Here is a 26679-nt window from a genome sequence, read left to right on the forward strand (position 1 = left end):
CGTTCTCTGCTCGTTGATCGATCACCTCTGGATGGCGTGGCTATCAGTTATTTATCGCTGCTTTTACACCGTTATGACTCTCCACAGAGGCTCTTCAATAGTGCACGTCATCGAGCTGAAATTCTCTCTCGACGATGCTTGTTGTTTCCAGACTCCCCCTTTCTCCCCCTCCCCCCTTTCCCGTCCCACAAGCCCACAGGGGTTGATTTAAAATTAATTGTGGGTTATTTTGGAGGGCACTTTTTGTCAACACATATACCGGAAATTGTACGAGGGGCGTGTCAAAATTGAGCTGTTGTGGGAGAGTCGTGTACAGGGTAATTCCAAAAGATTCACTCTTGAACGAATTGCAATACAGTAACTGCACGTGAATTGAAATGAAAATCTCAAGAGTTTCATTTCATGGTCACAGAACGTTAGCGTCGTTGACCAGTCTGCCGGAAACGAGCGTGAAAGGTCCTTTTTGTCACGCTGGCAGAATTTGTCTAGCTGAACTGGATCGCACAAAATACATTTTCAACGAGCTTTCAGATGAAGCTCTTCTTCACTTGACCCAGAACTCGAAAAAGCAACCAGAGAGAGATAGCGAGCATCCCGACTGATGTCCTACACCGCGTAGTAGTAGCGATGAATGATCTTATCCAGGTGCTGACCATCTACGGGATGGGATATTCCAAACTTCAAGTGTGCTAAAAACTCTTGCACCTGGATTATGTATTGCACACAGTCCTTAGTAAGTATGCTTCTTCCAGTCTAAAATAATTGCGTTTAAAATGCATGTCATCGTTACTTGGACACCCTGTATTTTTTGCCATTCATAGAGTTCTACAAGTTCTTTTGTGGAAGGGGGAATTTCAAAGGACAAGATTCAGAACACACTTGTGCCACTAGAGTACTGCATGAGACCACTTTCGCTCTCTCTTCCCCGTACGAGTCTCCCACCCTCGATCGTACACACAATTGCAGACACATGGAATGTAAAATATCGCCTTGGTAGTTTCAGCGCACAATTATCTATACTCAGTTCCGGGAATTTCTGGAGCGAGCGAACGAAAAAAAAAGCAGATCGCTCACTGAGACGCGGTGAAACGCGACAAGAGTATTTCTGTTATCTGCTTCTACTGAAATCAAATGGTAACGCCCACTACAGTGAAATGCGCGGAACCGAGTCGGGAATTTCCGTGACAGAAGTCTACAGGTTATCTTAAAGGTTATCGCCCACTGAGGCACCGGAAACGCGTCTGTTTCGGTCTGTTGCCACGTTTCTACGCGTCTCAGTGGGTCTTATGTTTAAGTCTCTGCACAAGTATTGACTACAGAGGACTCGACTCTTGAACACGTGCGATGCAACGGGATTGCAGGGGGATGAACGACTTCAGTTACCAGCCTTTGCAGCAGCGTGTACTGTTTCGCTCCTTCCACTCGCTTTTCCCCCTACTCTTCCTTTATGCGCGGCATTGCTCCACAGATTCCCGGAATAGAGTATATTTCATTTTCATATCTTACTGTGTGTTGGAAGTAGACTAAAATACATTTTAACATGGAGGTGATGACTGTGTTCACTTAAGTTTCAATTTCAGTGCGTCTTTCACTTCACGAAACATATTTGAGGGCCCAGTACCACAGACAAAATTACGGCTGTACTTGTACTACTGGGCTTTTGAGTGTATACCACTCGTTTTGCCTGTTCGAGCGTTTGCGTAGAAGCTCTCAATTCCATACGCTAACTAGCGTCGTCCGTACGAACTATTTGGCGCTCGTGCGAAATCCTCTCTCTGCTACCTTTGGACAATCGCGGCAAAGAGGTGCCACTTGGATTTTCTTGCCTACAGAGCCCGTGCGGGATGGACAGGTACTTCCAGCCGTGCTGCTAATTGACACGTGTAATGCAACCATTACAATCCATGACGCCGCTGCTCATTTCTGTAACCGATAGTCCAAGGAAGACTTTCCTAACTATCACAAAACTTTGTTTGTTACGATACAGCTTCGAAACTGTTTCCTCTTGGGCAGCATTTCAGTAGCTGGCTCAAACTTTTAACTCGCACAAGCATTCTTTCTCAGAATTCCGACATTCGCGAGCATCAGTTTATGCCAGTTTGAACCGACGGGAACCGGATTTCCCCTTATTTCGTATTTCAACGGCATCGCGTATAATTTCCAATGGGAGAAACGTGCTTTTGTGCCGTTCGGGACACAGGATTAATCGTAGGAAAACTGGGCGCGTATTGAACCGCATGTTGAGGCCCACGAGGAAAACATCGATAAACACTAACAGAAGCGGAAGAGTTCTCCCACAGTTTGAATGTTCGCTTCACAAAGCAGCGAAGAGAGAGAGAGGGGGAGGGGGAGATGAGCTTCGAATGCTGTGAAACCTCAAAGAGACAGGCGACCAATCCTCTCTCCGCATAGATTTGCACAGGTCGATTTTTAAGAACTTTTTTGGGGCAATATTCCGCCTTTCTGCCGTAAATCATTACTATTACCTTCCGCAATTGTTTACCCAACATTTTCCTCTGAATGATCATGAAGCTGATAAGCGGTTTGGGTGTTTTTCTTGGTATTCAGGACGGGGTGTTTTTCTTTTAATGTACGAGGTGTGATCCATAAGTTCTGTCTGCGGAGCATGACTTACCAGTAGAAGATGCGGATGTGATTATATTGAGTTATATTTTCCAATAACATAGAAAAATGAATTTATAATTAATTTTCATTTTTATACATCTTTCATGTTGAATACTAAAACTGCATCACCATAACGGTTCTGACATGAAACTATATTTCCTTACAAAGGAACCACGTGACTCAATTGTTCGTCAGGCACTTCTCCTTCGAGGGACGAAACGTTATACACCGTCAAAAAAATGCAGTTATAGCGAAAAAGACATGGTGCCAGAAGGTCCACAGAATGTTTTGGTCAACGTTTAACCTCAGTTGCGTTATTTTTAACAGTGCATTAACTAGCATCACAATTACTTGCCAGACTAGGTTGCTTCAGACTTTACTTGCACAGAGACTCTAAATATATCATCATGACCATAACATGGTATTATAATTACTTATTTATTTAACATAGAATTCCAAATACAGCGTTAGTCATTTTATATTGGAATGTATAGTAGCAGTAAAAGAACAACAAAAAATAACATAAACAAAAATTACATGCGATAAAGAGCCTTCACATTTTCACAGCCCTTTAACTGCCTTTTAAAACTTGCCTGATTTTCAAAAATGTCTATTTGGCTTCTTAAATTATTGCATTAGCTGTTTGGTCTGTAAAACAGTGAGCGCTGGATGAGGCACATTCTTGACTTCTGAGAAGAGAAAAGTTGAGTGCTTCCTGTGCGATATGGCACTCGAAAGTGCATTTCCTGAAGAAGGCGGCCACTTCTCATGGTATCATTAACTATTTTATGCAGGAATACATGGTTTGCCAGCTTATGTCTTGTGAGGAGGTTGGTTTAATATTTTCAGAAGAAAGGGCTTTTGCAAGTGTTTAGTGGATGGAATTCTGTGACCAACAACGTCCAGGAAGAATTTTACAACAGAGTTTAGTCTGTCTTGTGTGTTTTTATAATTTCTCCACACACACACACACACACACACACACACACACACACACTCTCACACTCTCACACTCTCACACTCTCTCTCTCTCTCTCTGGAACAAAATCCTTTTCTGACTTATTTAACAATAAAATATGAGCGACACTAATGCCGATGTCCTACTGTTATCAATGACCTACCACTAATGGCATTGCATTTGAACAGTTTGAGCAATTCGTACATAAGAAGGTGTTGGTTTGGCCGATTGCAAAGCTTTGTTGGTGCTAGCAGTGAGGTGATGGTTGCTAACGATTTATTTGGTTTATTTTACTTCGCATTTTTGTCACTTTTGGCTAATCGCGAAGATGATGAGTTATATGATGAAATTGATGAAGCGACACTTACAAAGAACACCCATGCCCAGGCCGGGATTCGAACCCGGGAACCCCTGGCGTCGTAGCGCACTTTGCTAACCACTCCGCCACGGCCACGGAGTTCGGCGGTTGCTGACGAGTACGTTGAATACACTCATTCCCAGAAACCTGAGTTTGTAACGCAGTGAATTCCCCTTCTCCCTTCTCAGAGATCTCGACTGCGGCCTCCCCCAGTGCCCGACGATATTCGCCCAGGAGTCAGATTTGAAGTTTCCGATGGTCTCACGTCTTCCTCATATTACTCCCGCCTCGACCGGTGCAAACACTTACCGCCTGCTGAGGTGGCTCCTCCTCGAGGGAGCAGCATCCTCAGCATGTCCCTGTGACGCTTCTCCCGTCCCATTACCCCGCCCTGTGTCCCAAGATGGTCCTTGAGCGTGCGCGAAATCAGCGCCTTCCCCGCACCGACCTCCTCCTCGACGCTGCATTTCGGGAGAATTGCTTGTTAGGGTCCACTTCGGAATGGTCCTCCGATTTGAAGGTCTTGTTTCGCAACAATATTGGAATCCTGTGCCTGTCGCTTCAAACTTCACTTTGAAATGTTAGCTTCTCTCCGTATTTTCGAACACTTGGAATCAAGAAGGCATAGGTAATGACATCCGTTCGGTTGAATTGAAGCCTGATTGTTTCGCTTCAATAAGTCTCGGTAATACTTTTTCTCTTTTAACCATCAGAACATCAATTTTAGGTTTATACCTTGCCGAGAGCTGCTGGAGAGTTACGCGAGACCTGCCTGAATAATATGCTGGAAGTCTTAAAAAATCCCATGTCTGCGTCAACCCAAAATGACGGATTCAAAATGGCTGACAGTAAACTACACCTTCCGACTTGTATATGGTAATATGATCGTTACCATTGCACTTAGAAACTTGGAACTAACAGCAATCAAAAGAGAAATCTTCATAGAATGTAACGATATAAAACGAATTGGTCTTCCTTTATCGTATCTTAAAGAAAGACAAATGTTAACTTCAAAGTTAGATTTTTCTCGAACTTTACTTGAAGGCAGTTTATTAATCAAGTCACCTCCATAAAATATACTGAACAGGTATTTTTTTAAAAAATAACATTGTAACTATGTACCCAAGGTTATTGTAAAAATAAAACAACAGCGTCTCGTCCACTGTGATTTTCATTTGTTTCACATTTATACTTGTCATCTGTGACTTATTAATTAGTGTAACGCGCTGCGAAACCAAGGCTTCTAAGTTCGAATCATTCATACGGCATGTGTTATTTTATCCTGTTTTCTGTTTCACTTGTTCATCGCCGAATCCCTTCGAAACGGGATGGGAATGAGAAAAGACGAGACCGAAAATGGAGCCAGGGATTTCAAGACGATACCAAGACGGCCTCCTTCTTCCCAATACGATACGAGATGACAGCAAGTCTTTTGTCAGTATTATTCCTACACCCAGCATGTGTATGTCATAAGAGATATCCAACTGTAAACTGGACGTTTTGCCCCGAATAGCTTTTCTGTGCGTAAAGTCGACTTAAAGAAAGTCCAACCCATACGGTAATGGGCAGAAAATTATATGGGCAATGTCCACTTAAGATTTCTGCTGGTATTCTATTGCCTATCTTTTATTGCTGCGCACATGACTATACCTGTATTTTCTTGCTTCAAATCAAGATGCACTGCACCTTTCGTGTGCAGATCACGAAAGACAATGCAAGGAGCAATACCGCTCAATTGTCCGCACGAAGCATTGTTGTTTAGCAGCACCCCAATAGATGTCTCTGTTTTAGCATCTCTACAGCGATGTATACGTACATACCTGTATAATACACTTAAATCTGGTAACTGTAAGAGCCTCCCCGATGACGTAGTGGTAACGTCGTCGCCTTGTAATGAAGGGGTCCGGGTTCGATACCCAGTTGAGGCACATTGCATAATGGTTCGAATCCCACTTTAAATTGTAGGTTCAGAACCGATTAGCCTGCCTACCTGTGCATAAAGTGGACTTAAAAACAAATTCAAATGAGTTTTTGACTGTAAGAAAGAGGAAATGAAAGGAAACCTTGGGCTTCTGAAAGATAAAAGTTTTCTCCGAGAGATAACGTGAAAAGCATCTTTTTCACGAGTTGGCATTGTGAAAAATTTGGTGTTAGAACCACCCATCTTTAGCATTTCTGCCGCACATTGCTGCAAATTAAGCACAAGTTTTGGATAAAGATTATGTGCATGTAAAATTCTTTCACTTAGATGAAAGCAGGTGCTAATATTTCACACGGGAGTCGAACTCCAGCATACACGAAACATGATAACGCCTCTCACTTTGTTGTTGTTCATGAGAACGCCATTCAACCGTCCTTGCACCCATTGGGGAAAGGGAAAAGAGTAGCCAATCAGCGTGCTGCGCTCTAGCTGGAAACAGTTTCGCGCTTCGCCGCGGATGGCACCAGTGCCCGTATGGTACGCTTCTATATAAGGGGGTAAACGAGAATTGCATAATCTTTCTTCTTGCGTTGTCTTTGTGGTTCACTTGCAAGCTCCTGCTCTCATAGACAATCCGTACAGGTTCGGTCACAGGTGGTTTCCGGGGTGGAGGTAGGTCTGGATGCATTAAATTTCATGAAATGGAAACTTCCGTTGGAGAAGTTGGAGATCGCTTGTCAACATCTTGTCAGTGGACAGTGGCGAGGGGGACGCGTCGTCTTCTGCCTTCCACGTGACGAGACCTTTCCATTATTAACGAGGCGGTCCTCGGCACCGCTTGTTGAACTGATTACCAGCGAACCTGATGGACGGGGACTTTGAACACCTCGGCGAATCAGTGCCACGTGTTCCTTCTCAGCGGTGATAATAGGATTTTGTATAGTTTCCTTTTCACAAGACTAAAATTACACTTAGTTCCAGATAAAGTATATAGCTTTACCTTTACTACGCGCATATTATTATTGTATGGATTGCTCAGTAATTATTATAATATGTATCATTACTAAGATGAATAAACGATAAAGTACATTTGTAATTAAAATACAGGGTAGCTGGAAACCACAATTTTGTACGAGACGAGACTCGTGGGTGATAAATCTCGGTCCCTTTTCTGTCTCTGTCTCGACTCTAGATATGTTGATCGTAAAATGTACTTACTCCGCCACGAAACTACAGGGTGGGTGGAAAGTACAATTACCTCAATTGAAAAATCTTATACCTTTTAAAAATAGAATCTGTTTTTAACCTTGCCGTGGTAGAATTTTTAATCTCATTCCTCATTTTTAGGCATCAGTGTTTAGAACAGTTCAAAACAGCGCAACTCTTGACACTGTGTCCATCCGATGATCACATTCTTCCGCCATTGGTTCTGATAGCATCTGCGACACCTCAAATTGTATTAGCAATCGGTCGTCTTGGGATTCACTGCAGCACGAGGTCCGTACCACAGACTGCCACACTTCGCAACAAGAGACTAGCTGATGTCGTACGCGCGATTTTGAGCTGTTTTCGTTATTGATATCTAAAGTGAGAAAACCTTAAGATTTTCAACAGATTTTTTTTTTTCATGCAGAGTACTAGTTACAAAAGTTATGTACAGTTTTAAGTAGAGCTTATTTCTTTCATTCCACCAAGTGCTTCATATATTATATATACACAGGAATGGGTTTTAGATTTTCATTGTAATGCTCACTTCTGTCAGTAGAAATATATCTTTTGTTATTGTTGTAACGAGTATCTGCAGCGCCATCTTCCTCTCTTTAAAGGCTGTCTCTATCAAGATTTTATTTTTTCTTAAACTTTTGCCACTAGAGGGGCTGCATTTTGTTTCTATAATATTTAATACAATTCTCTCCGTGTACCGACTGTATATAACATAAAAGGCAATATATCATCATCCTCTAGATAGAACACACGGCACAATATTATTGTCGGAGATCCGAAGTTGATGAAAGACAATGGCTAGAACCAAAGAATATTGACTGCTTTGCGTATTTTTGTATACTTTCGCTTTCTTTAATAGTCACTTGTTTCTCAAGTCAACATTCCTTATTTTTGTCTGGTTTATGTCAAACTGTCTTAGGGTCATTAGTTGCTTCTCCAGAAATTCTGCAATGGAAAATCAACCTTTTTCCTCGGTGCAAATTTAAAGAAAGCGCAGGCGTCTTCGTGATGTGATTGAAGATAATGAGAGATAGAAAAGAATCGAAGACTTAGAGTTGGGGCCTGCTGCAAATGAGTACAAATGAACTTGTCTTTGTTAAGCCTCAGTAATTATTGAAGTTCTTCGAAAATTACCTGACTCCTTTCTAATGAAAACTCCAAGCTTACATGTAATTGTATTTTTTCCTCGAAGTTTCAGAATTATCGCCTTGAAAATCTCCTTGTCTCGGTCTTGGGAGTAGCCTCTTAGTACACTGCAGACAAACTGTGTAAGCAACCAATCAACGTAAAGACAAGCGTCTGGAATATGATTACCTCTGACCAATATTGTTTTGTTCTATAACATAAAATAGGATGTGGAACATATGTATGGATACGTGAATGATTTAATCCAGCGACTTGCCCGTAGCGTCGTCTTCGCTGCCATGATAATGCTTCCATAACGCAATATCGCATTTAGTTCTTTCGGTCGGAAAAAATATATGGCAGTGCCAACCCTGAATTTGTACCGCGTGGGCGCACCCACACAGAAAAACTTATTTACAGGGCTGAATAAAAATCAACACCTCTGTAACTGAAAAACATATAATTATCATGTTTCTCTGGCTGTACTGTTTGAGGAAGAGAGTAAATAGCGTGCGTGTATCCTACGCGTAAACACAAACAAATGCCGTCTCTCTGAAGCCTTTAAATAAAGTATTGCTCCCGGATGTTCACATGCAGTTTACTGTGCACCCCCTCCCCCTCCTGCGCACAGGTGCTCTGGAGACCAGCCTCTCCGCCCCTGCAGGTGATACGTTTCATAAAATCTCCGCCAGGACAGTCAATTTGGGTTTCTTTTGTGGGGAGATATAGATTGTCAACGCCAGATGGGAACACATGTCAATCCGCACTGGTCGCTTTGATGTATAGTCATGCATATTCAAAATCGAGCTACTGTATCCCTTTATGATATCCCCTTCTCCTCTCTCCTGGTTTGTCCTGAACTCCATTCAACAAGCTCAATGCCCATACCCTGGAATTGAAGGGGGAAGGGGGGGGACTATAGATACGGGAAGGCTTTTGAGAACAAGTTAAATAAAGTGTTTGAAAGGGTTGCTGTAGAGGTGCTTTCTACATTCAAAATGCCTTTAATTCGGCTCTTATATGCATTACTTGCATGTTAACAGCGTTTGTTGTTTCAATAGATGGGTGTTTTTCGCGATCAATTCGATAGAGGAAGAACTTTATACACATATATATTCACATAACGCACATAAACTTCCACATCGTGACGAACAACTTTTCTTCGTAACGTTTTTCTCGTTAAGGCGTCGTTTCGACGCTAAGAGTCCTCGAAAAACTGTGTTTTTGTATCTTGTATCTATGCAGCTATGCATTACGAATTCACGTTTGCCAATGGAATTTAATTTTTTCTGGCTCGAAAGCTAGTAAAAATTGATAGCAGCGACGCAGCAGGACTAAGTCGCAGGATTCAACCATTCCTTTCTGTTTATTCATCCATACATACTTATAACGCATCCTATTTGGTGTTTTTGCATTATAAAAGGGATCGTATTTTTTTCCGCAGGAATTCGCACTCCAAAGGGAGGATTTTATTGATTTATTTATTTGGTTTATTTAACTTCGCTTTACTGCCACCTTTTGCTAATCGCGAAGATAAGATTGAGAGATGATATGATTAAACTGCCCATGCCCAGGTATGGATTCGAACCCGGAACCCGTGGCGTCGTAGCGTGCTGTGCTAATCAGTCCGCCACGAAGGTCGGCCCCAGAGGGAGGTTCTTTCATTGACTAGTTTCACAGCATGTCCTACCGTATGTATAGGGTGTTCCGTATAGGACGCCGAATTTGAGTCGAGTGCTATTGTTTGTTTCGAGGTTGGCAGGTCTGTTCTTACCAATGTTGGTATCTGTTGTCATCCCGATTAATGTAGCCTCATTTGTTTTGAATCGTTTCTTGTGGTTACGATATGGAACAATTTACGATTGAGCAAGGTGTTCTCATTGTGAAGACTAACACAAGACGAATACCAGGAATGGCCGGAAAGGTCATGTGATCTTACACCCTGCGATTTCTTCTTATGGGAGTTTGTGAAATCACAGGTTTACGCCAACAAACCACGAATCCTTTTGGAACTGAAGGCGGAAATCATACGGATGATTGGAGGCATCGGGACAGACATCTGCGAGAGGGTTATCAATAATTTTGTGGAGCGTATAAATGCATGCAGACTCAGTAGGGGTGGACATATGCCTGACATTGTCTTTCATACGTAAATGGGAGATGTTACTGCTTACATATATGTGAAATATAACTATTTTCATGATATTTTCCATATTTTTATTTATTTTTCTAATTCGGCGTTCTATACGGAACACCCTTTATATATTTTAAAGTCCGCATGGTCGTATACATACAAGATGAAGTTTGTCAAGGGCTTGTTACGCTGAAAAGAGGCATCAACGAGGAAGAGAAAGTAGTATGTATTTCCAGACGTCGTCTGCACGCTGTGAAACCTTGTCGATGTTTTACGATGTGTCAAGGGTTTGATCCCCTATGCTTCACTCCTGACCGATTTCTGAACGGAAAATGTAATATACTCTCACGTCATTTGTTTTCAACATAGTTTTCTTTAAGTTTGTTGCACTTGTCCCAGCGATGCTCCCAACATTTCTACCACTTCCTGAAAGAAGGATTGTTCAACCTTCTGCAAACCATCCATCTGCGGCCTCTATTACGTCATGAAACTCCCTCCCCACGAAAGTGTTCTTTCAGTTTTGGGAACAGTCTGTAGACTCTTGGTGCCAGATCGGGTAAATACGCAGGATGTTCAAGTAATCCAAAGCCTGCATTATTAATCGCAATACACGTTACGTGGTTGTATTCATTGTCGTGACAAAGGGGCACCCCACACACCCCCACGACGTCTCTCCTTGATTGCAGCACGTAATTTTATAATGAAGTTAGCATAATAAGGACCGGTTATGGGGTCCTCCATGCAATCAACAAAGCTAACAAGATATGGGTCAAGAGTTGAGCATATGGATCAAAGCTGACATAGCTGTTTCGGTTACCGATCGTGGCGGAGTGGTCAGCGGAGCGCCCTACGATGCCAGAGGTCCCTGATTCGAATTCCGGTTCGGACATGGATGTTTGTGTTTGTCCAAAAATGAGAAAAACAGAGTTTAGTAAAAATTGACACGTGAAAAAGTGAATGATGCGGATACTACCGCTTATTAGTATTCCTTTAAAAAAGAAAAGTGGATTAAGTGGTAGACTTTCATTGTGATCTCAAGTTCGCGGGTTCGAGTTCCGGCCTATGATTGGGTGCTCCTTCATGAATTTTATCTAATCATTATTCATTCTCATCGTCGCGATTAGCAACAAATGGAGGAAAAGCGACTGTAAATAATTAGAATATAGGATGGTAACCAGAAAAGATCACCAAATGATCATATCTCTCTTACGTTCTCTCTTGTTCACCCTTCCTTTCTCCTTATCACTCTTCCTCTCCCCCTCTCTTCCACTCTTTCTCTCTCTCCATATCTTTCACTCTTCTTATCTCCCTCTCTTTCACTATTTCTCCCCCTCTTTCACTATTTCTCTCTCCCTTTCACCCTTTCTCTCTCTCTCTCTCCCTTTCACTCTTTTTCCCTCTCCCTATTACTCTTTTATCCCACTCCCTTTTAATATTTCCCTTTCTCTTCCTTTTTATCCCTCTCTTTCACTCTTTTCCCCTCCCCTCTCTTTTACTCTTTTCCCCTCCCCTCTCTCTTACTCTTTCCCCCTCTGTTTCACTCTTTTTCCCCCTATCTTTTACTCTTTCCCCCTCTCTTTTACTCTTTCCCCCCTCTCTTTCGTTCTCTTTCCCCCTCTCTTTTACTCTTTCCCCCTCTCTTTTACTCTTTCCCCTCTTTTACTCTTTCCCCCTCTTTTACTCTTTCCCCCTCTCTTTCGTTCTCTTTTCCCCCCTCTCTTTCGTTCTCTTTTCCCCCCTCTCTTTCGTTCTCTTTCCCCCCTCTCTTTCACTTGGCTTGTATAAACATATAGAAGTGGTCAATTAAGTCAGTAATGTTGACACTTTGACTAATTCCCACCCTCCAATAGGTCTCTGTTAAAATCGTAGAACCGTACAATGGAAATCTGAGGCAAAGGACATAAAAAGCATGTGTCAGGAATTCCTAACGGGAGCAAGCTAACATCACGGCATACAAGCTGTAAAAGATTCGTGGGGCAACGTCGGCGGGAAGCGATCGAGCAGTATAAATAAATAGCCTCCCGAAGTCGGGCGTTGAGTGCTGTACTTCCATGCAGCACGTGTCGAACGTTCCAACAGAGAACGAGTGGGTCTGTAACTAACTTGGACGTAATGGGTGCTCCATTACATGCGGTCAGGATGGAAGATTTACCTGCTTTAATAAGAGAGAGCTGCCGGTATGTAATTGACTCTTCGCTCGGTACAACAGCTGGTAATAATGAATGAGGTGATTCGGATTGGTCGCTCGTGTGCGCGGTTAAAATGCGATCCAATATAAAAATTGGGAAGTTCATATCGAGTTGCGGGAACTGCTTCTACCCGCCAGCCTCTTCTGGCTGGAACCGGCAGCTGTAAACTGCTTTGACGTTGATATACGGATGTGGAATTCAACTTTTTCGCCCCACCTCTTCTCTCGCTTAGTTTCGGAGGAGATCGTGAATCCTGGTTTAAGACATCTACGTTAATATAGAGAGCAGGATCTTATTAACCAATATGCTGAGTGGGCTAAATCATGAAGCGCCGCGGACGCCAAACAAGCGTCTTGCTCTCAGAATTGCGATTCGCAGAAGTACGTGTATACTTCTTGGATGCCGAAAGAGACTGTTTTTTTCTTCTTTCACTTCCTCTTTCTCCTCTTTCACTCGTCTCTCTCTTTTTCATCCTATCTCCCTCTTTCATTCCTTCTTTATCTTTCTTGCACTCTCTCCTTTCCTTTTTTACTTTTACCTGTCTCTTTCCTTTCCTCCCTCTTTTCTTTCTCTCTTCTATGTTATTTATCTTTTCTCTCTCTACTGTCTCTCTTTCACTACTTCCCTTTTACCTGTTCACTCTTTTCTTCACCCTTCCTCTCTCCCTCTCTGCCTCTTTCACTCTCTTATTTCTTTTTCGCTTTCTCTTTCCCGCCTCCTACTTTCTCTCCCTCTTTTACTCTTTCCCTTATCATTCATTATTTACCTTTTTCTCTTTCCCTTTCTCTTGCTTTCACTCTTCCTATCTGTAACTCTTTTTACTCTCCTCTTTTTCTATTATTTTATGTTGCTTTTCTACCTCTTGTATTAATTGAGCCGATGAAGATGAAGTAGATGTTGGCTCATACCCAATGACAATTCCATACCTTGCCTGCGATTCGAACCTAGGACTTTTAATTTCATAGCACGTACACTCACCACTCTTCCACGAATGTCGAAGAATACTCAGCAGTTGACAATTTGGTGTGTCTCCATTATTTGTGCGAAGTATCCATCCTTTCCTGTCGTCCTGGTCAAGAGAGTGGAATGAATATGGAAAGGTGTATAACATGTCGGAGACTAAGATATTCTGACTTCAGTTAAAAGCTGAGGCTGTAAAGGGACACTCAGCACAAACAAGGACAACACACACACAGTCCTACGAAGATTATACTGGCCGTAGGTTCAGACGCCAGAGCCTCACAAGTCTGCAAAATGCAGTCCAGCACTCACATTCTTTTCAGTCTATGTTCTAGGTTTGAGTCCGGTCTGGACATGGGAGTTTTTGTGAGTGCGCTTTATAATTATGCATCGTCACGATTAGCCAGAAGTGCCAAAAAGTGACGTAATATTTTTTTTAAATTCACAAATTACTAACATAATTCTAGGGAAGGGGAAAGGTTTGAAATTGAAATATATTGCTCGTTTCCTTATAAAGATGATTTCTCATTCCTATAAACCTTTAGGCTATATCTTAATTATTATACACTATTTGCATTATAATTGCTTCAACAGTAAACAAGTTTAATTAAAATTCAAGATGAGCGTTCATTTTTATTTCCTTCTCATATTGTGTGTAAATCGTAACCCACTCCAACCTTCTAAATTATATTAGTGTTAGGTAGCTGTTTCCAGAATTTGTGATTCTCTGATTGCCTAGTAGAATTAATAGGATGGAGTACAAGGAATGTTTCATCCTATAAATCTTTAATCGGCAACTGAATGCAAATGTCGATAAAAACGGATAAGTTTCTGTCAAAACTCTCCCAAGTGAGGCGCTGTATATCGAGAAAAATAAATGCGCGTCGACACATGAATCATATTCGTTAAAACTGCACTAACAGCTCAGGAATGTACGTAAGAAGAAAGTATCCAAAAAAGCTAACCTCGTCGACTGAGAATCCATTGCGAGAATTGAAAGCGATTCCATAAATTGGTCTTGGATGAAGTTTCTAAATTACGACTGATGCAGATTAAAACACACACAAGAAAAAAGCAAATCGCGCACTTGGAACGCACCTCGTAGATTTCAGGAAGGAAACGAAGTGATGTAGAAAATTTTAATTCCCAAATGCCTTTTGTTGTTCTCAACCTGCTGAAAGCATCCGGGAACCTGAAAAACTCGCTGGAAAAAAGAAGCGCACTGCTTTATTCTCCGGGCTAAATTACGCTCCGTCGAGCTTGCCACTTTATCAATAAACTAATGAGGCCACCAATAGATGGCTCCGAGTCCCTACCACCGCTATTATTGCTTAAAATGTTACGGGTCAGCGACTATCAATGGATGATGCATTGGCAATTTGTAGAGTAAACCTGTTTTAAATGGGTTATGCAGATCAGGTGCGTGGACAATGCAAGGAAGGAGGATTTAAATTGCAAAGGAGTTATCCGATGCTTGTAAACAAATTTTCGCAAATTGTCTCCACTCCCCTCACCCTTTCCACGCTTTCAAAATTCCCCCATCCCTGGTTCTCCTACCTCGCTGTGTGAGTTTTGTTTTCGTTGGCTGCAACCAGCGGCGTGCCCATGAATTTTGTAAGAGGACTGGAGGGGCAGAGGCCATTTTTTAAAAGTTATAGCTATATTTTTACAATCTTTATATGCGTTTGGCTGTTTTTAAAGCAAAGTCATGTGAAGGGGTGAATTAATTGGGAGTTCCAATTATACAAATATACAAGACCTAAAAGTTGACAAATATAACTTTGAAGGGGTTGAAAGTTTTGTTTATCTTGGATCAACAATTAATAATAATAATAAAGTTAGTGAAGATGAAGAGATATAAAAAAGAATAATGGTAGGAGATCGAGCATACTTTGAAAATCTCACACTATTAAAATCTCATCTAATATCAAGATCAACAAAAATGAAGATATATAAAACACTAATAAGACCAGTGGCGGTATATGGCTCAAAAGGTTGGAACATTAGTGCCGAAGATGCCAACAATCTACGTGTATTCGAAAGGAAAATAGTGCGAAGAATTTATGGACCTGTCAAAGACGGAAATACCTGGAGAATACGCAATAACATGGAAATAGACAATATATTAGAAAAGGAAGATATTGTGAGATTTGTAAAATCAAATGGATTAAGATGGATTGGACATGTTGAGTGAAGGGTAGACACCGTGCCAAGATGGAAGGCAGAAGAAAAAGGCGAAGACCACGCAAGCGCTGGCTAGATGAAGTGGAGAGTGATCTGAAAACCCTAGGAGTTAGAAATTGGAGAAACGCTGCAAAGGATAGAGAAGAATGGAGAGCTGTAATTGGGGAGGCCAAGGTTCATCCAGAACTGTAGTGCCGAATAAGTAAGTACGTAAGTAAGTATTAAAAAAAAAATACTACAGCTAGTAAGGTAATTGGAGAAATTATGATAACATCGAGACGAGACCGAGACTTGCTGTTCACATAAACCTACAAATGTGCAATTCGGAGCGTCCAAATTGAACAACTTCACCACGTCAGATCGTAAGACAAAATTTGGCATACCGACAACCCTGTTATATTTGTTGTAGCAGCATCAACGAGTCAGTGAAATATCGACTTGCCTGTTTCTGATTAGTTCCGGTGGAGAATCTCGTGGTTGCAGCATCACATTTATTTTTCTTGTACAAATGGTCTTATTTTAGTACCTTTGACATACTTTTTGTTTGATTTTGTAAAATTGTGTCCATATTTATTAATAATTTCACGTTTGTCGTTGTTGTTTGTGTTACTGTTACAAGTATGTCCAAGGAATTTACTAAACGCACGGCCATGGAAAAAGGCGACTGGGCAGGTGCGCTGGTGCCACATATGGGGAAAAGCAAGGCGAGAGCGGGATAAAAATCGCTGGTTCCCGCGCACTGTGTGGCAACTTTAACCTGGCTACGTTGCCTAGTTCAAGCGTCAGACCGACCTCTCCGGGGCACTTTTGTGTCATCCATGACCTCTAGAGAAAGTAGTGTCAGTTTGTATCACATGGATTACAAAGACCAACTGTACAACGAGCTGTTCTCTTACTCCGAACACATGGGGTTGTGCTCCGACGTGGCAACAGCGCGAACTTTTGCCACCCGCCTAATTTCATGGCGTGCGTTTAATGTAACATATTTTAGCAAGTCTCTTGTTGTTTTCGTATTTATATAACACATTCAGATTAGATTGTTCTTGCCACGCCCTTATTTTAAAAATTGTAATTCATTAATATTAATTTTTTCTTGTTAATATAAAAGTATCTCATTTGTGATTGACGTTACGAGAAGTTAACAAAGGTGAGCACGCTAATGGGAGCTTGCTTCTCATCCGGGCTGCCGTCCTCCTCCTCTGGTTATCGGGCCGAGTGGCTGGTTGCTGGTTCCGCTGGCAGGGCTGAGAAGTCGTTCATCTAGGTAGGCCCTGGCTTGAGCCCCACGGTTACTGGCGGCCCTGCAAAGGAATCGTTTCTCTCTTCGTTGGCAGCACTCGTCCAACTTCTGACCTACTTATCTCCTGCTTTATTTTTTCCTTCGTCGTCGTCAGGGCGGGGTTTTTATCAGCGTCGTTTAACAATTTATTTTGCTGAAATCTCATTATCTACATAAATTTTACATGTTTTACTTTTGTGGCATTACATAATTTGTAATCCCTCCCGGAACTGTCTCAGGGAGAAAAGATGTGTGTTGTTCCCTAGACAATTACAAACACAAATACATAGAAGAACACAGTTACAAGCTGGCGGCTAGGTTCGCAATGAGTTGCTGCCGCAGGTCGGGGGCCGACGTCTTGCGTATTTGCCGCAGTCCTTGTAGAAGTACGATCAACGTCGTGAGAACATCGGGTTGCGATAAATCGAGCAAAGAATCTTGGGTCGCATTGGACTCGTCTGGAGGTGTTGTGCGTATGTCCTGTCGAACTGACTGGAAACTCGGTTTCTGCGGCGAGGGTAATGCTGGCTTCTGATTGGGCCGTCGGTCGCTGGTTCGTGCACGGGGTTCCTTGTCGTGTACCTTGTTGCGTAAAGCTGAGTCGGTGACTTGTCGAATGAGCCTTGAAAGTTGGTGTTGTGGAGTCACGTGTTGAGCACGGCGTTCAATATTTTATAGACTTGAATAGAGGACATCCTCTATAACTGGCATAATGATGTTGGCTGCAGTTGGCGCACGTCGGAAGTATTGGCGGGTCCTTATTTCGGTCGGAGAAACGATGTTGTCCGGCACATTTAACGCACGCTGACAGTGCCCAATCCTCTGGCACGCGTGGCATTGCAATATCAGTTGGGAGTGGTACTTCTCTATTACGATGTTGTACTGTCCCAAAGTCGTGGTATGTAATATCCGTTGAGAATCTGAGCTTCTGGGCAGTGTGACTAATACGAGAGGAAGTGAGTCGTCTTGTCGGTGGTGTGTCGGTCGACGTCTGATCCATTTCCTCGTCCTGCTGCTGGTGTCGAACTTTAGTGGTGAGGCGTCCGACGGTGTATATCGGAATTTTGAGCTGCTCCGTCAGCAGCTGTCGAATCTTCTCCATGGATAAGTCTACTGGAAGTGGTCGAACTACGACCTGGAGCTTCTCTGCAGCTGAGAAGCCATATGCGTATCCGATCTTCTTACGGTCCAAGTAGTCTCGTATGGTGGTGAATCCATCGTCGTCTCTGGTTTGGACCCTACAGCAGTTCCTATTGAACGTCAAAGTTACCTTTCCAGGTAGTATGGCGGAAATTCGTTCTGCTATTGCAGAGCTAGTCTGACCGAAAATGGAAATTCAGGGCGGCTTGCGCGTCTTGTATTTCTTGGCTGCTCCCTCCGTGACGGGCTGTCTCGAACTGGGTGCCGGCTGCTTCGGCCGATCCGTAGGTGGAGTGACAGCAATTATTTCATGCTGCGTCGAAAATAAAGACCACTCACCAGGTAGAAGTGCAGTGTCTTTCTGTAATTTCTTACTGTGGAATCTCGCATAACTCTCCAATTTCTTGGTTCGTTTGTCTGAATGAGGTAGCTGTCTCTGACACCTCGGCAAAGCGGGGCAATCACGTCGAAAGGCAATTTCGTTCTTTCCATTTCCACAGCATGGTAGAGCTGTCCTCTCTCCTCGAAAGTACGGGAGAGAGTGTCGTACTTGTCTCCTTGCTGTTTACCCGTTTTATACGTGCTCTCGGGAGTTGGCCAATCACTAGGATTCGTTCCGGGTAAGAGCGGTAACGGTTAAATACCACCTTTCACAATTATATACATGTTTTCAGAACATTAATTTATACTCTACTTTTCCTAATTTTCCCAAAACAAAAAAAAAAATGTAATTATCTTGACAGCCATGGGCATAAATTAAGGTAGGTCAATAAAACTTAACGTCATCACAAACAGCCCGAGGTTTTCAATTAAGGAACGTATACTTTGTCCTAGACAAAGATTGATTGAATTGTTGTCTTAAGTCTACTTTATGCACAGAAAGGCTCATAGGGACTACAGTTTAAAGTGGGATCCGTGAACCACTGTGCTATGTGCCTCCACCGGGCATCGAACCCTTGATTACAAGGCGATGACGTTACCACTACGCCATCGGGGAGACCCCATCCTAAACAAAGCAAGAGAGAGGACGTGTTTCCGTTCGAAATTAGTCAAGACGAGGCCGAGAATGAGACAAAAGTCTGTAAAGTCGAGAGCAGACCAACTTATAACCCGCGCGACTCATCTCTTTCTAGTCTTTAATAAATTAGATTGGAAGGCAAATGAATATTTCGCCTACCTCAGAATTTGGGTTTACGATGAGACATTTTCAGACATGCCAAGCTGGTCATGTGACTTATGGATGCAATTTGATGGTGTGCGTGTACGTAGACATAAAATAAGTAAAAAATCAAATTGGATACTTGTATGTAAACTAAACTAATTTATTTTATTTTATATTTATTAGTGGGAATGATATGGAAGCAGTAAATCTCTCTAATTGCTTCGTGTAACACTCATAATAGACAAACATTAGACAAATCCATAATTCCCGCTCAAAATACTTAATGTATAAAAGTAGTTAGTTTATATTGAGGTATCCAATTTGATTTTTTACTCATTTTATATCTACGTACATGTCTACCACGGTTTTTTGTTTGTATAATAGTAATGTAAAAAGAAGAGACTTGTTTCGATTTTTCATACAAGATATGTATAATTTTGTTTTCGTCTTATTTTCTTGCTGTTTTAACTAACATCCATTGTATTTTATGTTGTGTGAAACAATAGTGCTGTAAATAGGAGACATCTGTTTATAGGGGACATCTGTTTTTATGATACTTACATGTGTTGTTTGGTTATATTTGTTTACATTGTTGCATCTCGTACTTCGACACGGGATAGAGCCAGATTTCCTCATCAGTACCATCCATATTCCTGAACCTTCGTTAAAAATATAAAACACATCCATTCCTTTCTCATTTCGTGGCCCTTATAACAAGAAACGGGTGACCATAATCATTTTCAAAATATAATTTCTTCAGACGTTGCTAACGCAGCCGTGGATTTTTTTGGAGCTACATTGCCCCTTCAGCTCCTTGTCAGTTCCGCGGAGCACTATAAGACGGAGCGGAGAGCTGCCGAGCGAGCAGCAGCTCTAATGGGCCCCCCAGGGACCCTTTCTAACACCGGCAGTGACACAAATCATATCAGACAACCCCGTCCCCTACACCACCCACGCTTAGTTCCTATGCACGGAAAATCCTCCCGCCTTGGTCGACCAGCCAGCTTGTCGCCAGCGGCCGCTGTTTTCTGGCGAGAATTCTCTTCCCTCTCTCTCTCCCCTTTTCCTTTCGAAAATATTTATATACGGGACGTTTTCCGGAAAGGATTGCGGTGAAAAGTTGCGTCACTTTCTCTCTCTCTCTCTCTCTCTCCTCTGCCGCAGAAGCTTTTGGAAAGTTGGGAGGTGGAAGTATTCGCAGTGCTGAAATGATTAATTCATATGTCGGGGAATGTTGGGCAGTTTAAGGCTGCGCAAGACAGTATGGATTATTTACTGAAAAAAAAGAAAATACAACCATATATGCAGTAGCAGTCAAAGTATATTATTAATAAGAGTAGAAACCGTTTGGCCAAACCCGTGATTGATTGATTGAATGAATTAGGTTACTTTACGTCGCCTTTGTGGCACTTTCGGTTAATAACGACGATGAGAATGAGCAATGATATGATGAAATTGACACACACAAGGAACGCTCATTCCCAGACCGAGATTCGAACCCGGAATCCCTGGTGTCGTAGGGCGCTGTGCTAACCACTCCGCCAGGGAGATCAGCTTCCCCCTTGTTGTATAGCGTAGTGGTAACGTCGCCGACTTGTAATCAACGGGTTCCAGGTTTGATTCCTGGTGGAGGCACATAGTGGTTCGGATCCCACTTTAAATTGTATACCCTGTCCCTTCTATCTCCGGAGCAAGGCCGCGTATAGCGGCAGAGAATGATGAGAAATCGAGTGGTACGTACAAGCTGCTGGGAAGGCTGGGAGTTCAGTCGCTTCGCCCCCTCTTCCCCTCCACGCAATCCTGTTCCTCTCACGACTTCATTGATGGAACTATCTCGCGTCACTACTTGCACAGAAACTTTTGTTCGTTCGCTTGCTCCCTAGATAGTTGAGACAGAGAATAGGTGCAATCCCTAATAGCCTATCTGTACGTACGTAAGTGGACTTCGAAAGCTCAAGTGTTCATCTTGTGTGTCAACTAAATCAACCAAAAACGTAACACATTTTGAAATTTGAAAATATTTTTTTTTATTATAACTTGCATAGACAATATTCCAATTTCTCCATCGAATATACGATCACCTATTACTATCATATCATTATAAAGCTTACAAAATACACAAAAACTTTCATTTGAACATTTGAATTGTTTAATTTGTTTCCACTCTAAAATGTTTCTTATGGAATGAAAATTGGTTTTTCGTTGCAATTCCAATATTTTTTCTCATTCTGGAATTATCAGAAAATAGCTACACATAAGAAAGAATTAACATTTTACAAAGAGGAGTATTTTAAAAAAGACCTAATCACTATAGTAATAGGTTTAAGAATTATGGTTGAAAAAGTATACTCTGACGCAGGAACCTTTGGGTCAACGCCGCACACAATGTTAGAGAAGGGGACGGAGCGAATCAGTGCTATTAAAAATGGCTGTCGCGTTGTTCCTTTCATGCTCCACTTTTCCTGTCACGAGTTCATTGGCCAAGCCCTCTTGCGCAGAGGACTCGCCTGCTTGCTCCGCAGGTTCCTGGGACGGAGGGAGTATAAATTGGTGTATTCAATATGAAGGACTTTTTTCCAGAATGGCGGACATTGTATAAGATCTTAGCTTTTGATTACAAAATATCTGACTTCTTTTTTTTTAACTGGACTACTTGTAGCTCTCCGCAATCCAAATAACAATGTCGATTGTTATGAAATGACGAGAAAACCCGCAGTTGCAACACCCTGGAAATAGGGCGACTCCTGGTTTCCAGGATATAGCGAGACGCCCACCGATTGGACCCTGCGTCAAGCCCACAGAGGAGAACGTGGCATACCCTCTAAGGGCCAGCGTTAATATGGTCTATCCTTGGCTGCCATTACGCTGCCCGCAGTCTATCGTCCCTCTGGTGGCCGGAGCGAGAACGCGAAAAGGAAGCGATTTCCGCTGCGAAGTCAGGCTTGCCAAGTGTGGAGCCGTGTCTCAATTAGACGGCGTCCCGTGGGGGGGATAAAGCCGTCATGTTGGCAGCCCTGGGGAGGACTGTAACTGGAAGTGGCAGACGGGATTACTCAGCTTCCACATTAGGAGAGGCAGGGGTCAGGAGGAGCTGCCTGGAACAAAACTTTGTTCCCTCGCTTGGAGGCAACCGGAAGCTTAGAAGCTCCATGGCGGAATTCTTAAATTTCGATAAGATTAAGAGGCGTCGACACCAGGTGGGAAATTAGCGCGGCCTCCTATACACGAGGAACTTTCTGCTTTATAGTGGAGCAAGTATTACATGTACAGTGACCGGCAAAAAAATAGTACACCTAGATCCTTAAATACTCGCTTATCTGCAAGACGTTATGCGTGTTGCCTAACTACGCCGATAAGTGGATATTAGTAACAAATTTTCAATGGCAACTTCTAGAGTTAGGCAACACACACAATACATGTTCCATTTTTATTGCCGATGACTGCACATACACACAGAGATAGAGAGAAGGAGAATAATTTAAAAATAGACAAAGGTTAAAGGACCTAAAACAGAGAAAGTGATTAACAAAGGAAATAAGAAAGCGAGAAAATGAAAGAAAGATATCAAGAAAAAATGTAACAATAATTAAATGAGCTTGTAAACTGAGGGAGACAAGGAAGAAAGAAATACAGAGAGATAGATTGATAACCTAAATTAACAAGAAAGTGATAGAGAGAAACAGGAAGAGAAAGGGAAAATGAGAGAAACAAAGAAACAAGTGTAAAGAAGAAGGAAGAAAAGGAAACAAAGCTATAACCTACAAATATACATGAACTTATTTTGAGTGACAATAATATAGGGGGAAGGGATGAATTACTTGATGTAACTCTCACAATACCCAATGCTTTAGACAAATATACCATTCCTGTTCAAAACAGTTCATTTACAGGTATCGAATTTGATTTTTACTGATTTTGTATTCGTACGTATACCATTCAATTTACTTCTCTGTTTTTGTTACGTGTATTGTATATTTAAGTTTTGTTAAGTTTGTATAATAATGATGTAAAGCATACATTTTGTATAAATTTGTTTTATGTATTATTTTTGTTACTTTAACTCATATCCGTTGTATGTTTAATGTTGCGTAACATGTAAATAAGAGGCATATATTATGCAGGGCCTTCCCGATGGCACAGTGGTTGCGTCGTTGCCTTGTAATCAAGGGGTCCCGGGTTCGATACCCGGTGGAAGCACATAGTTGTTCGGATCTCACTTTAAACTGTAGGTCCAATACTGATTAGCCTTACTGGGCATAATGTGGACTTAAAACACCAAGTCAATGAATGAAACAATCAAGTATATATTATGCACCGCTGTAAATATCAAATATCAGTGATCTTGCCTAAGAATACTTCTGCATTTGTTTGTAATTCGAAAGTCTTGCAGTGCCTTTCAAGAGTGAAGGCGGCCACGCTCATCGCACGCAACGCGCGTTAATATATGGCCAGCGACAACGCCGCCTATGGAAATGTTTTGGGAAGGCTTTATCTTGGCGTGGCTAGAATTGCTAGTGCAGCATTGACTTCCCGGAGAACTAACTCCTGAGGGGGCATCTCTCGCTCGCCCGCACCAAATGAGATGGTGATTGTATTGTCTGCACTTGTCCCAGAGCCCGGGCCCGTTCCACGGGGGAGGGCCCGCCTGGGGACCTCAGAAGCAATCTCTGGGGGTCGCGGAATTACAACAGTCTTTGCCGAGCTTCCATCTAATTCCTTCTTCTCCCATGGCACCCTTCCTGTTTCCTGGATTCTACCCTTCAACGTTTTTCCTATCCTCGTTTTCTTTTTTATCTTTCCTTTTCTGTTTCGCTTGGAATGGGACCTCGGTTCTTGTTGTCAATTCAGGATATTTCTCTCGGAAGCAGTTTCAAATCAGTTTATTTTTTTCTTCCCACCACTAGCTTCTTTTCTTATCCAACTCAAGGAGCGTTGATGTTTCAATGTATTCCAGCTCTCTTCGTCATTATTCTTGCAAAGGCTTCGATTTATGTTTCAATGTTTGTTCACGTTCTTCAGCACGTGCTCATGGTTTATTTGTTATGTCTATTGTTTTTTAATATCATGTGCGTGAAATGTATTTGCTGACTATCGTTGTCATGTATGTTAGGCATATATTAGTGTGTCAAAGTACTTTAGCACCAAGATACACCGTGTCCGTAAAGTTATGGTGAGATTTCAAAACTATTTTATGAGAGAACCATGCGGAATGGAAAACCAGCTTATAAAGCTTATATGTAAAAATATATATACACTCTCCTCAGAAAAAGTTTGGAATATTGTTACATTAGTCAATAGGTGATAGACATGGCCTTGGAATGCAACAACACATGGTATCTGTCTGGTGGACGTTTTCGTCTTTTCACAGACATATGCCACCGTGCCTATCACCTATTGCCTAATATAATAATATTCCTAACTTTTTGTGAGGAGTGTGTATATATATATATATATATATATATATATATATATATAATGATACACACACACACATATATACATATATACATGTTTAATGCATTTCAGCGTTGTTTTTTTTTTTTTGTTTGTTGCCCTACACTTCACTTCTTGCCACACACGACTAAACACACCAGCTGTGACAGGCACTGGCCCCCTCCGAAATTTGAGAAAAGTAAAAGTTTCAAATGAAAGCAGTATAAATCTTGGGGAAAAGCAAAATAGTAATACAACCCCCCCCCTCCTTAAAATAACCTTCAGATTACCATTTTTGTCTTTGAACAACTTTCAAAACGAAGATTAAAAATGATAATTACGAAATATTGTATTGTTCATTTCGCTACCCCTAGAACGCAGCCCCCCTCTGGAAAGGAAAAATCCTGCGAACGCTAGTAGTGAGAGATTGAACAGCTTATCACATTCTCACTTTCAAGTGATCAAAAATCGTTGACACGACCGCTGTACATATTTTGTTTGATGTAACGCCACGCCAGAAGTAAAAGTCTAAAGGCTTGTGGTCTCCAAGCCTTCCTATCCATCCACCCCGTCAACGCTGTAGAAACGTCATACAGTGGCTCGGTTTGGGTCACCGTCACGTCACGTGACTACCTGAGTGTACATCTTTAGTCTTCTCCACACCTCCGAACATCTTAGATGTTCTTCAGTGCAGTGTAAATCTAATGTTTTTATTTGTTCGGATACTGTAGGAGTCTTGAAACCCCACCTTGACTTTACGGACACACTGTATTACTTTAATAATGGTTATGCGCTTCATTCTTGGACTAATGTTTTAGTAACATGAGGTTACATTGCATGTCATTTCTTTTCATACTTTGAAAGGAAAAGTCTTGTAATACATTATTAGGTGGAAACACTTCCATCGCAGAAGCATCCAGATTTATTTTCCTGGTGATTAATCTCCTTTTCTTTTTCCCCCAGGAACCTGGTGTACAACCTCAGCCTCTCGGACCTGTCGGAGAACCAGGTGAGTCAGACAAATGATCGCTTTCCACGTCGGCCAGCGTTGCCGAATCCTTTTGTTTCCTCCAGAATGAACGTCGCCGCCCTTTGCTGGGATGAAAGTGGCCGAAGAGTGCTTCAGTTTATCTCCGAAAACGAGATGAGTGTTGTTAGCGTCCCTCTCTTGCCGTGGCAACCTTCCCTCATTCATCAACTGCTTTTATCTTCCATGCTCGTCTCCCCACACTTTCTACGGTACTTGGCAGTTGTTGAGGACATAAACATCAAAATCCGCGTTGTTTACTGTAAGAGCCCCTTGACTCCTAGGCAACGTGGCTTACCATGATGTATTGAGATTACTTACATGTTAGGATATTTGCATTAATTTTCGTGAAAAATAACAGAAGGGTGTAAGTAATTTGCCTATAAATTAGGAGGACGGACTTCATCACGTTACTATTTGCACAGCCAATAGCAGAAGAGGTTAGGAATTGATGTATAAAATAGTAAGCAATACAGGCAATTTCAGTTAGTTAACCCGAGTTACGCAACGAACTTGGTTAATGCATATCATGCAAGGATCGCTGTTGGAATTGATATACTTGGGCGATATTGGACAAAATCTGTTTTTTACCTTTGTTCCTTTTCATTGCTCATTTTGTTAAAGTAGGATATTTTCAATATCAAAATGGCAGATACCACTTTGGTACTTCTATGAAATAGAATTCAGTAAGTTTCCTTCCAAACAAAACTAAAAGGAATGTATTTCTTTCGATATTGTTTACGCTGGATCACAAGGAACGCATATCAGTGTGCGATTCCTGTACTATTCTTTCAAAAGGATAACAACAGGCACCATTTTGAAATTTTGATGTAGACTAGTGAAGTCTTATTTTAGTTTTGGCATCCTTAATGTAATTTGCACAAATACAAATGTTAATAACAATTACAAGAATGGAATAATATTCGCTCTCGAAGCTCCTGTGTGCATTTAAATAAGCCC

The 26679-nt window shown here is 41.8% G+C and overlaps 1 protein-coding gene across 1 annotated transcript in view; it reads left to right on the forward strand.

Annotated features, from left to right (window-relative positions):
* Sema1a (semaphorin 1a) overlaps window positions 1–26679 on the forward strand; it is a 778340-nt gene that overhangs the window by 548321 nt on the left and 203340 nt on the right. The window contains exon 4 of the mRNA XM_083140358.1: window positions 25656–25701. Within this exon, the coding sequence (XP_082996484.1) occupies window positions 25656–25701 (46 nt within the window). The remainder of the gene's footprint in view (window positions 1–25655; window positions 25702–26679) is intronic.

The sequence above is a fragment of the Lepisma saccharinum genome, chromosome 1 (assembly GCF_977018435.1).
Source record: "Lepisma saccharinum chromosome 1, izLepSacc3.1, whole genome shotgun sequence".
NCBI lineage: Eukaryota > Metazoa > Arthropoda > Insecta > Zygentoma > Lepismatidae > Lepisma > Lepisma saccharinum.